We start from the raw sequence: 11,978 nt of genomic DNA on the forward strand, positions 1-11,978 counted from the left end.
AAAAAGCATGAGTTGGATGGTTGTCGCCACGCCGACTAACCCCACCACTATCAAAATCCCGCCGAACAAACATGACATGCGATAAAACCACAACTCCTCTCTCTATCGCATCGCTATGAAGATCGTTTTTGCTGGACACATCAATAATCTCTCCGATTATTTCTCGCAAAAAAATCTCTCTCCTGTTACCACGAACGGGCATATGTGCTAGTGGATCTAAAGTCAATAGTGGTGAACTGGTTAACCGAGCGAGCAAGCGAGGCGTCGCCGTGTGAGCGAGAGGGTGCGAGCAAGGCGTCATGGCGAGCGAGCATGCCTACCATTGCTGGGCCGGCCCATAGCGACGGGCGCGAGGGCCAGCGCGGTTGGGTAGTCGTCTTCGGCCCGGGCTGTGTCCGGACTGCCCGTCCGTGTATAAGGCCGAGCCGCACCGGTGGTCTTCTCGATCGATCCAACTGGAAGCAAAACGATTCCGCCGTTCTCCGTCGGCGCCAGGGCCTTCTCAATGGGAATCTACGCCGCCGTGCGCAGCACGAAGCAGCGGCTGAGGGAACTCTTCTGTACTCCTCCTGCAAGTACGCCCTCTCTTCTTACGTAAACTACCGACGCGCCCGCCGGTTTCCGTGCCCCGGCCGTTGTTTTGTTCACCAAACCGACCGTCTTCCCCGGCTCCAGCCCCCCCCCCCCCCCCCCCCCCCCTCCCGCGGCCAACTTCAGATATTGCAAGGAACCAAATCCAGATCCCTGATTTCTGCTAATTTTATGTATGGTAGATGTGGTTTGGTAGCTTCTTTGTGACGGCCTTGGCATATTCTCACCCTTGTCTGGGCGCCGCAAATCGGCATATATACTGCACTAAAATATGGAAGATTTCAGTCACATTATGAAATACGTCTACTTACAAGCAAGGCCAGTATCATTGCAGATAGTTTCTTGCCGTGTTTCTGTTTTTGTTTCGAGTTTGTTCTGCTGTGGTTGTAATCCTGGCCGGTTGATGGCTTTGTTAATTCAAAGCCGGGCTCTTCTTGAGCCTTCGTTCAAAAAAAAAAATCATTGCAGATAGTCGATCAAGGTCTTCAGAAGATGCGTTTGAGAAACTCCCCGTGGTATGCTTCTCTTCCCTGGTAGTCAAGAGAATTGCAGTTACAAGTAAATTATCACCATGGTACCTGCTAGCTAGCACACTATGCATTGGCTAACACATGCATACTATACGCCTAATTATAATATATTCGTCAACAAAGATAGGTTTTCACCTTGCCAATGTATCAATTCAATTTGTTGTCTCTGGCATGTTTCGGTAAGAAATCAGGCGTCGTAGTTATGCCGCCAAAAGTTTCATAGAAATAACCCAGTTGATGCACTCTCTTCGTCGAAATTGCAGATGTTGTAATTAACAAGCCAGATGTATGTGATTTTGTTGTTTATTCGAAATAAATGAGGTCAGCGTTACTACTAGCTACGACCTAACTTTTGAACTTTTCAACCTTGGTTCTGCAGGACATCATGCACCATATATATTCTCTCTTGCCACTGCAAGATGCTGCTCGTGCCGCCTGCGTCTCCCATGGATTTCTGCTTTTCTGGAGATGCTATTCCAACCTTACATTCAACGTGTCAACACTTGGGTTGGCTCACAAGAAATCCGAGGATTGGGAAATCTTTCTCATCGACAGAGTTGACAGCATTCTTAAGAACCATTCTGGCAATGGGGTGGAGACACTCAATCTCTGCCTCCTATCTTGCAAAAATATTGACCCTTCATACCTGGACAGATGGTTGCAGACTGCTGTTCGTTCGGGGATCAAAGAACTTAAATTGGAGATGTCTTACTTCATGAAGAAAAAGTACAGCTTCCCATGTTCGGTTTTGTCTGATGATGCAGCTGCAAGTTCAATTCGGTCTCTCTACCTCAGGGGTTGCGTTTTTCGTCCCACAACAACACTTGGCTGCTTGAGAAGACTGAACGCATTATCTCTGTTTTTTGTCCACATTACTGATGAGGGATTAGGGCACTTGTTCTCGAAATCTTTCGCCTTGCAGCAGTTATATATCTTTCGATGCAATGCGATAATATGCTTGAAGATACCTTCCATGCTGCAGCAACTCAAGCTCCTCACTATTAAATTGTGTGAGAAGCTCCAGGTGGTACAGATCAATGCTCCAAGGCTCTCCTCTTTTCACTTTGATGGAGCCCTAGTAAAAATCTCGGTTGTGGATCCTTCACCGCTTAGGGATGTGTATTTTAAATCTTGCCGTCCGTCCCGCATGCTGTCTTATGCTCGTACGAGGCTTCCATCCATCACACGAAATGTTAGGAGCCTGACCCTCGTGTCTTCTCATGAGGTATGCATTGGGTTTTTACAGGTTATTCTGTATAAACATATAAAGTGGATGGTTATGATACAATAGTTTCCATCTGAACAGTCTAAACTCTTTAATCCAATTTCATAATTCTTCATACAATGGTTTGGAATTTCTTGATCCGTTCTATGCTTATTGTCTCATAATTACTCCCAAGTCACTGTATAACTGAGAATCATCGTTCTTGAATAAATTATTACGTATTATTTCAGTATTTCTTCTTTCGAAAAAATCATGGTATTAATCCTTGAGATGTGCACATCATCTGAAATTATCAACAACATTTTCTGATTTTAGGTCTAACTGTACAGTGCTTGGTATAAGGGCTTATATATTTTGCGCTTTTGTAATATTTTAAATTTAATATAAATTAACCTTTCATATAAGAGATGCCACATTTACATGTTTCAATGCTGCACTCGAAGTTTCAAAGTAAGAATAAATGTTCAAATAAGAATAAATGTTTAAGACCTTGAGAAGTTTTCGTGCACCTTAACAATATTCAAGGTAAGAATAAATGTTCAAATAAGAAACTAATAAGTGGCAAGAGAACTGTTTTCTGTTTTTATTTTATGTTGGTCTTAACACACTTTACATGCCAGCTGCTAATGAAATTATCAGATCGGCAGGTATATAGTGAATAATGATTTGAATGTATATAACACATGTATATTGAAAGGCATGATTTGTCTGTGGACTTGTCGTTTTTCAGGATGTCAACATCCCAATGCTGCACTCCAAGTTTCCCCGTCTCAAGAAGTTGGAAATTTACATCAAAAGACCACAAGCTGTTCTGTCTTTGATTTCCTTTCTTGATGCTTCTCCGGCCTTGGATTCATTCATCCTACGCGTAAGCCACATCTTTTAGAGATAACATTACATTTATCAATAAACAATGTTGATTGTACGTACATATGCATATCCAGGTAGATGCGAATGTCTTGAGGCCTGATTCTGTTGTTGGAGGCGAGAATGCCGCTGATGATCCAAGGTGGAAGCCACAGTGCCGACATGATTGTCTCAGACAGGTGACGGTCATAGGGTTTTGTTCGGAAAAAAATCTGGTTCAGTTTGTGATCTATATCGTTGAGAACACTCCTCGGCTTGAGTCCATCACACTAGACACAACCTTGTGGTCTGGTAGGAGGTGTGATATTAATGGCAAATCAAGAAAGATGAAAAGGAGTTGCGAGATGATGACCGAGGGTTGTATCGCCGAGGCTCACAGAGCTGTTAAGGTTGCCAACAGATACATTGCAGGGAGAGTTCCCTCGGGTGTTAAGTTCCAGGTCCTGGAGCCGTGTAGCCAGTGCAACGCGCGTACTCACAGCGGGTGGTACTAGTGTGGTTTGTCTTAAGAACCTTGACCGGGTCCAACCCGTTAGCAGAACTTTTGTTTTCTTTCCTAATTTATTTGCATGCAAGACATTCCATTTATGAAACAACATGAAGCATTTCCTTTTATTGCTTTTTTCTCTCATACCTTTCCACATAAGAGATTTAGATCACGTATTTGCGAGTATATAGTACATAAAAAATAATATGTATGGTGCCCACACATTTTCGTGGACATATATCCATAAAACAATTGGGGTATCATATTCACTTATTTGCGACTATATACTTCGAAAAACAATTAGGGATAATACCTACATATTATTGGGGTATGTACTCATATATTTCACGTCGGGGTATGTAGTGAATATGCGAGGTATAATAATATGTATTATTGGGGTGTGTAGTCATATATTTTATGCCAGGGTATGTAGTTGTAGAGATGTCACTAGTAGAAAAAGACCCATTTGTCCCAGATCCAGAGGCCAATTTGTCCCGGTTCTGGAATCGGGACTAAAGGGTCGGGACTAAAGCCCAACACCTTTAGTCCCGGTTCGCTTATGAACCGGGACAGATGGTGCTCCACGTGGCCACTGCGGCGAGCCCAGGCAGGAGGGCCTTTGGTCCCCTTTGAAAGAAAATACACGCGTCAGTAGCTCAGGAGCTGGGATTTTTGTTTTTTTAGGGAGGGGGGGGGGGTGGAGAGTTAATTTAGGGGTTTCATATATTGTGTTAGCTAGCTAATAGAGAGAAGTGACCTCTCTTATCTCCGTGCTCGGTCGACGCTACGTACTATACGTATAGAGAGAACTCAACACGCTAGCTAGTAAGCAAATGAAGGAAACCATTAAGTACACAAGATCGTCATGAATATATATAGAGAGAAGTGATCGACCTCTCCTTCTCCGAGAGATTGGTCGAACAACAAGTTTTCGCATATCTATCCGACGCTACTAGCTACATATATACTCCTTCCGTTCCTAAATATTTGTCTTTCTAGACATTTCAACAAGTGACTACATACGGAGCAAAATGAGTGAATCTACACTCTAAAATATGTCTACATACATCCATATGTGATAGTCCATTTGAAATGTCTAGAAAGACAAATATTTAGGAACGGAGGGAGTACAACATAAGATCTCTTACAATCCCTAACATTTGAAGTCAAGTTTCACATGGTATTCTCCGGCTGGATTGATCACGTGGTCAAGAAAGAATCCCGCCAATTCCTCTTGAATTGCCCGTATGTGATCTTTTGGTAGGAGTCCATCCCGCATTTGCCAGATCTAAATTGAAGAAGAGAGTCAATATATGTGTATGAATGAAACTCAACACAAATGATGGTAATAAAATAAAATTGTGAATATTTTTGCTTACGCACTTCATATTGTTTTTCAGAGTAGCCCCGCTTATTAGAGGCCGTCGCGTTGTAGATGAACTCGCAAATGTAGTATCCACAGTAATCATTCCCGGCTTCCTGCCACAAGCACTTTACGAGAAATAGAGGTCAATCAAACTGATAAGCAAGCATGCTAAATGGTATTGATGAAACTAGCTAGAATCAATGGGAGATGCGCGGAACTAGGTAGTAGTACTTACTTTCGGGTGTTTAAATCGCAGCTCGCTTGGCAGTCCCGGAGTAATTACGGTGAACTCTTTCCGAAATCTGCTAGACAAAGAAAAATAATTACTTGATATCAGGAAATGAACAAAGTTCCCGATATGGTGCGATAATGATCGATTGAACTTACTTCTGGAGTTTTCGAGTCATGTCCGCATAGTCCTCGGGATCTTTTCGTCTCGAGTCTAAGATGGTTACTTCTCCCCGCACAAGCTTAATCTCTAGGAGAATAAAGAGGAAGCTGCGCACGCATGCATAACTCATCAGTTACGTTACTATAACCTCGAGTAATAAGGGAAACCGAATATGCATAAGACAGTAACACTCACTTGAAATTGTTAGGAAAGAGTATTTTATCTTTGCTTTGATTTTTGAGCAACGATTGTAGCAAGTTGTCCTTGGTTTCTGAGACATTGTGTTTAACCGTCCATTCATGTATGACATTTGGGTTAATGAACCCAATGTCATAGATTTGTGCTTTTTCGCATTCGACGACCTTCAGTCTGCATAATATAGTGAGGATAATTATATATACATGCAATGAAAGAGCTGAGCTATATATAGAGACTTAATTACAGAAGTAGTACTTACAGACAGTAGCAAGCCATGAGTGATTTGTCGAGGGCCTTTTGATTGTAGAACTGGAAAACTCGTCAAAATCAACAGTAATCAGATCTTGTCCAACGAAGTCGTGCTCCTCTTTAATTCTCATCATCAAAGCACCCTTCCCAGACTTGCTGCATGTTTCCATGTACCATTCATGGAATCTTTGCATCATCGTTGTTAGAGGAGGACTTCCATCTTTGACGAGACGCTTCCCATACTGGTATCTGAATTGGTCCACCTCCATTATATCAAACACTACATCATCGCCCAGGTAATCAGCAGGATTGGTACCGGGCACCATCCCTGGCAGATTTGCGACGATATCGCTAGACACCTTGAGCGGGGGCGCGATTGGTTTGCCTGTTCGCCGAGCTGGGAATTTTCTCCCCACTTCTTCGTTCTACTAACCTTTTATCACTTGAAGTAGTTCCCGACCGCCGCGCATCTTCCAATGTCTTTTTAAGGGCGCGGACATGGTTGTCATCCGGCGAAGACGGTGGTGGTCGCTTCAGGGCATCGATAGTGCACTTCGCTTTCACCGGATCTATAGTCTCCTTCGAAGGTGGAGGTTTCTTTGCAAAAAAGTCCCTCACTTCGGCTTGACTGATCTCCGCGTTTTCCTCCTCGGTCCTCTCGTATGGTAACTTTTCAGGAGTCTTGAGAGATGGACCGTATCTGTATTGCCTCCCACCTCTCGCTGTACTGCTAGCCGCCGAAGCGGCGGCGTCTCTCTTCCATCATTGCTTATGAGGCGGAGAAGGAGGCGGAGTGCTCCGACGCGCCAGAGCAGCCGGAGCGGCGGCGGCTGTCTTCCGCCGTTGCTGACGAGGCAGAGGAGGAGGCGGAATGCTCGGACGCGCCGAAGGAGGCAAAGGCGGAGGCGGAGTGCCGGCCTCACGTGCTGGAGGAGACATAGAAGGAGGTGGAGTGCCTTGATCACTCGTCGGAGGAGGATGAGGAGGAGGCGGTGTGCCCTGACTCGCCGGAGAAGGAGGAGGAGGCGGAGGCGTCCAGTTCAGAAGCTTGATGTACTCCTTCCGCCATAGACATGTAGTCCTCAGAGCATAACTCAGTTGAGTCTCCCCTTCACCTGTAGGGTGTTCAAGCTCGAGCTCCTCCAATCCCTCCATTACTTCATCCACTGTCACAACAGCATAGCCATGTGGAATCGGATGGTAGTGAAAAGTTTCGTCGGGTTGAGGAGGTGCAACAGAGCCGACAGCCGCCTTCAAGGTGAGGTTCTGCCATTTCGTCATAAGCTGGCAATGTTGAGCCTCCGTGATAGCATCCACAGGGTAGCTAGGAGCCGTGAAGTCAGGCCGCTGAATGAGCTCCGTGGAAGCCATGCCGCTTCTCCGCTGAGATGGCGGGGTAGCTCCAGCAGCTCGCTGGCTCTCAACTTGTTCCTCTAGCTTTTGTACTCTTGCATTGAGCTTCTGCATTTTGCTCTGCGCAAGTTTCCTCTTCATCTCCCGGGTTTTGTAACCTCCTGCGCCGGGAAACCCAACCTTCCACGCGACGGAGCCTGGCGTGCCTCGTGTTCATCCAGGGTGCTCAGGATTCCCGAGGGCCTCTATAAGCTCATCATTCTCTCTGTCGAGAAAGAACGTCCCTTGCTGCGCTGCGGCGATACACTTCTGAAGCTTCTTGACGCGGGTTCAATGTCTCTGGTTCGACCCCTTTAGCAAGCAGGTCATTCTCAACTTTGTCCCACAACGGCCGGGCTTTGAGGTAGCCACCTAACCTCGTGCGATGGTCATACTGCTTCTTTGCAGCATTTATCTTGTTTGTCTCTGATCGGCTTGTCATGGTATGTTATACTTACTGTAGTAATTTGATGACATGTATATGCTTTATTGTTATACTTACAAATGCAAATTATCCGATGATATGCTTAGTGAATCCGATGATATGCTTATAGAGTCCAATGATATGCTGTGTGGAATCTAGTCGATGATATGTGATACGTCTCCAACGTATCTATAATTTTTGATTGTTCCATGCTATTATATTACCCCTTTTGGATGTTTATGGGCTTTATTTTACACATTTATATCATTTTTGGGACTAACCTACTAACCGGAAGCCCAGCCCGTATTGCTGTTTTTTTGCCTATTTCAGTATTTCGAAGAAAAGGAATATCAAACGGAGTCCAAACGGAATGAAACCTTCGGGAGCGTGATTTTTGGAACGAACGTGATCCAGAGGACTTGGAGTGCAAGTCAAGAAGCAATCGAGGCGGCCAGGAGATAGGAGGGCGCGCCCACCCCTCCTGGCGCGCCCCTGTCTCCTGGGCCCCTCGAGCGGCCACCGACGTACTTCTTCCTCCTATATATACCTACGTACCCCAAAAACATCCAGAGAGCCAACGAAAAACAATTTCCACCACCATAACCTCCTATATATACCTATATACCTACGTATCCCATCTGGGAGCCTTCGCCGGCGCTCCGCCGGAGGGGGAATCGACCACGGAGGGCTTCTACATCAACACCATAGCCCCTCCGATGAGTTGTGAGTAGTTTACCACAGACCTTCGGGTCCATAGTTATTAGCTAGATGGCTTGTTCTATCTTTTTGGATCTCAATACCATGTTCTCCCCCTCTCTTGTGGAGATCTATTCGATGTAACTCTTTTTGCGGTGTGTTTGTCGAGATCCGATGAATTGTGTATGTATGATTGAGTTATCTTTGCAAGTTTATCTATGAGAAATATTTGAATCTCCTCTGAATTCTTTTATGTATGATTGAGTTATCTTTGCAAGTCTCTTCAAATTATCAGTTTGGTTTGGCCTACTAGATTGATATTTCTTGCCATGGGAGAAGTGCTTAGCTTTGGGTTCAATCTTGCGGTGTCCTTACCCAGTGACAGAAAGGGTTGCAAGGCACGTATTGTATTGTTGCCATCGAGGATAAAAAGATGGGGTTTATATCATATTGCTTGAGTTTATCCCTCTACATCATGTCATCTTTCTTAATGCGTTACTCTGTTCTTATGAACTTAATACTCTAGATGCATGCTGGATAGCGGTCGATGTGTGGAGTAATAGTAGTAGATGCAGGCAGGGTCGGTCTACTTGTCGCGGACGTGATGCCTATATACATGATCATGCCTAGATAATCTCATAATTATTCGCTTTTCTATCAATTGCTCGACAGTAATTTGTTCACCCACCGTAATACTTATGCTATCTTGAGAGAAGCCACTAGTGAAACCTATGGCCCCGGGTCTATCTTTTATCATATAAGCTTTCAATCTACTTTTATTTGCATCTTTACTTTTTGCATTTATATTATAAAATACCAAAAAAAAAATATCTTATCATACTATCTCTATCAGATCTCACTTTTGCAAATGGCCGTGAAGGGATTGACAACCCCTTTATTGCGTTGGTTGCGAGTTCTTTGTTTGTTTGTGTAGGTGCGTGGGACTTTTGAGGAGCCTCCTACTGGATTGATACCTTGGTTCTTAAAAACTGAGGGAAATACTTACGCTACTATTGCTGCATCACCCTTTCCTCTTCAAGGAAAACCAACGCAAGCTCAAGACGTAGCAATATGCTTTAGTGTAGAGTCCGATGACATGCTTATTAGTGTAGAATCCAAGGAACTATTAATAGTGTAGATAATCCATACTTATTAGTAGAATTCATGCTTAGTAGAAATGTGTAGTACTGTGTCTTTTGATAGTGTAGAAATCTACACTTAGTAGAAATATATTTGCAAGAGTATGTGCGAGGCTACTTATTAATTGATATGTTTTTCTTATTCAGAAATTGCCAAAGAGCCTATCTGTGAGTTGTGGTATCGAGCCTGATAAAGAAGGCTCGGCTGGAATACGCCTTACCGCAAGGGGCTCCGTCACCACCTGTGCGTACGGTATGGACACGGACGGTCGTACACACTTAAACTCGGTTGGATGGAAGAGCTTCCTCGTTGGCAAGAATCTTCGTGTTGGACAGGCCATCCTAATTACTATCAGGAACACCCACCGCCCAGGCTTGAGGATGATGATCGTCGTCGATATCATCTAGAACTACATATGTGTGTGGCTGTATGACTATACCTAGTAGAACTGCTATATATGTGTGGTTGTAAGACTACCTAGTACTGCTTATCATATATGCTATATTCATGTGAGGATGCATGTTGACTACATATGAATACCTATAATGCTTTATGATATTGTATGACTACTGTATGACTATATAGGAGTATCTGGTATTGTGGTATATGTGAAATTGCAGTTTATTGAAACGGGTGTTGTTCTACATTAATAGGAAGCAAAAAAATGTTGAAAGATACAGCAACAGCGCGGGGCAGGAAAAGCGCTACATCTACTTAATAGTAGTGCATGACTGACCAGCACTACTGATACAGTTATTAGTAGTAGCGCTGGGTTAGACCCCGCTACTACTACCACTTACCTGTAGCGCCGTAGTAGTAGCACAGCCACCCGCGCTACTCATAGCACTAAAACCCGCGCCACTACTAGGGAAAACCCTAGTAGTGAAACTGCATGTAGGCACTAATACGTTCTCTTCTTTTGTAGATAATGAATGGCACGGTAGTGGATAATGTGATACAATATAACAATCTCATCGAATGCCTTGATCTCCATCTCTCAGAAATAACTTTGAACTCCTACCGAGGGACCTTACTGTAGATTATATTCGCCAGGTTCCTTGTTGTGAGAGCAAGTGTGCTAAAGTTAATGAGGTTTGCCCTACATTTATCGCGCAAAATTGAATGGTTTGTTGATCAGCGTCGGCGGCTACGGCAGAATGGAAAAGGCTCTGCAAAAGCTAAATTTTATTTTGCAAGTTCAATTGACAAAGTAATCAGAAGTCATTATGTCAAGCTTATCCATGACTTGTCAGTGGCTGATCCCCTTGTAGAAATGTTGAGGTGGCGAAACTAGTTGTAAAATCAGTTTGAGCCTCTCATATGTTCATGTTCAACGGATCAACGCGGGTGTCTACAGCTGCATGAGCTGAATTTCATTTTAACGTCGGTTTGAATCTTGTAATCTTCAAATTTGATCCTTGCGATTCTGGAATCTGAACCTTGTAATATTTCGGGCTTTTGTGGTACAATCCTTGAAATGGCATCGTATGAGAGTCGTATAGTGGTAGTACTATTTTGACCTTAATATGCAATGATATCTGGACCTTAGTGGACTTGATTTCATTTACTCCCTCCATTCCCTTATACAAGGCCACTATGAAAAATATATTTTGTATTTATACAAGGCCACCAACAGTAATCAAGGCAAAAAGTAATGATGTTTCCTCGTACTAGCAACTTGTTTAATACTTGCATGCATGTAGTCATATTGACACTCAGCTAGTTCCTTCTCATTCCTTCCTTGCATGCATGTGGTGTTGGAAATATGCCCTAGAGGCAATAATAAAATGGTTATTATTATATTTCCTTGTTCAAGGTAAGAATAAATGTTTAAGACCTTGAGAGTTTCCGTGCACCTTAACAATATTCAAGGTAAGAATAAATGTTCAAATAAGAAAAGTGGCAAGAGAACTATTTTTTGCTTGTATTTTATGTTGGTCTTAACACATTTTACATGCCAGTTGCTAATGAAATTATCAGATCGGCAGGTATATAGTGAATAATGATTTGTATATGTATATGTATATAACACATGTATATTGAAAGGCATGATTTGTCTGTGGACTTGTCTTTTTTCAGGATGTCAACATACCAATGCTGCACTCCAAGTTTCCCCGTCTCAAGAAGTTGGAAATTAACATCAAAAGACCACAAGCTGTTCTGTCTTTGGTTTCATTTCTTGATGCTTCTCCGGCCTTGGATTCATTCATCCTACGCGTAAGCCACATCTTTTAGAGCCGACATTACATTATGTTATCAATTAAAAATGTTGATTGTACGTACATATGCACATCCAGGTAGATGCGAATGTCTTGAGGCCTGATTCTGTTGTTGGAGGCGAGAATGCCACTGATGATCCAAGGTGGAAGCCACAGTTCCGAAATGATTCTCTCAGTCAGGCGAGGATCATAGGGTTTTGTTC

The 11,978-nt window shown here is 43.4% G+C and overlaps 1 protein-coding gene across 1 annotated transcript; it reads left to right on the plus strand.

The window, feature by feature from the left end:
- Positions 1-466: 466 nt before the first annotated feature.
- LOC123050623 (uncharacterized) lies at positions 467-3,828 on the plus strand. Its single transcript, XM_044473390.1, has 5 exons — positions 467-575; positions 1,060-1,106; positions 1,501-2,346; positions 3,077-3,214; positions 3,291-3,828. The coding sequence occupies exons 1-5, from the start codon at positions 506-508 to the stop codon at positions 3,705-3,707; spliced, it is 1,518 nt and encodes a 505-aa protein (XP_044329325.1). The 5' UTR covers positions 467-505; the 3' UTR covers positions 3,708-3,828.
- Positions 3,829-11,978: the final 8,150 nt, after the last annotated feature.

Source organism: Triticum aestivum, chromosome 2D, assembly GCF_018294505.1.
Source record: "Triticum aestivum cultivar Chinese Spring chromosome 2D, IWGSC CS RefSeq v2.1, whole genome shotgun sequence".
In the NCBI taxonomy this organism is placed as follows: Eukaryota; Viridiplantae; Streptophyta; class Magnoliopsida; order Poales; family Poaceae; genus Triticum; species Triticum aestivum.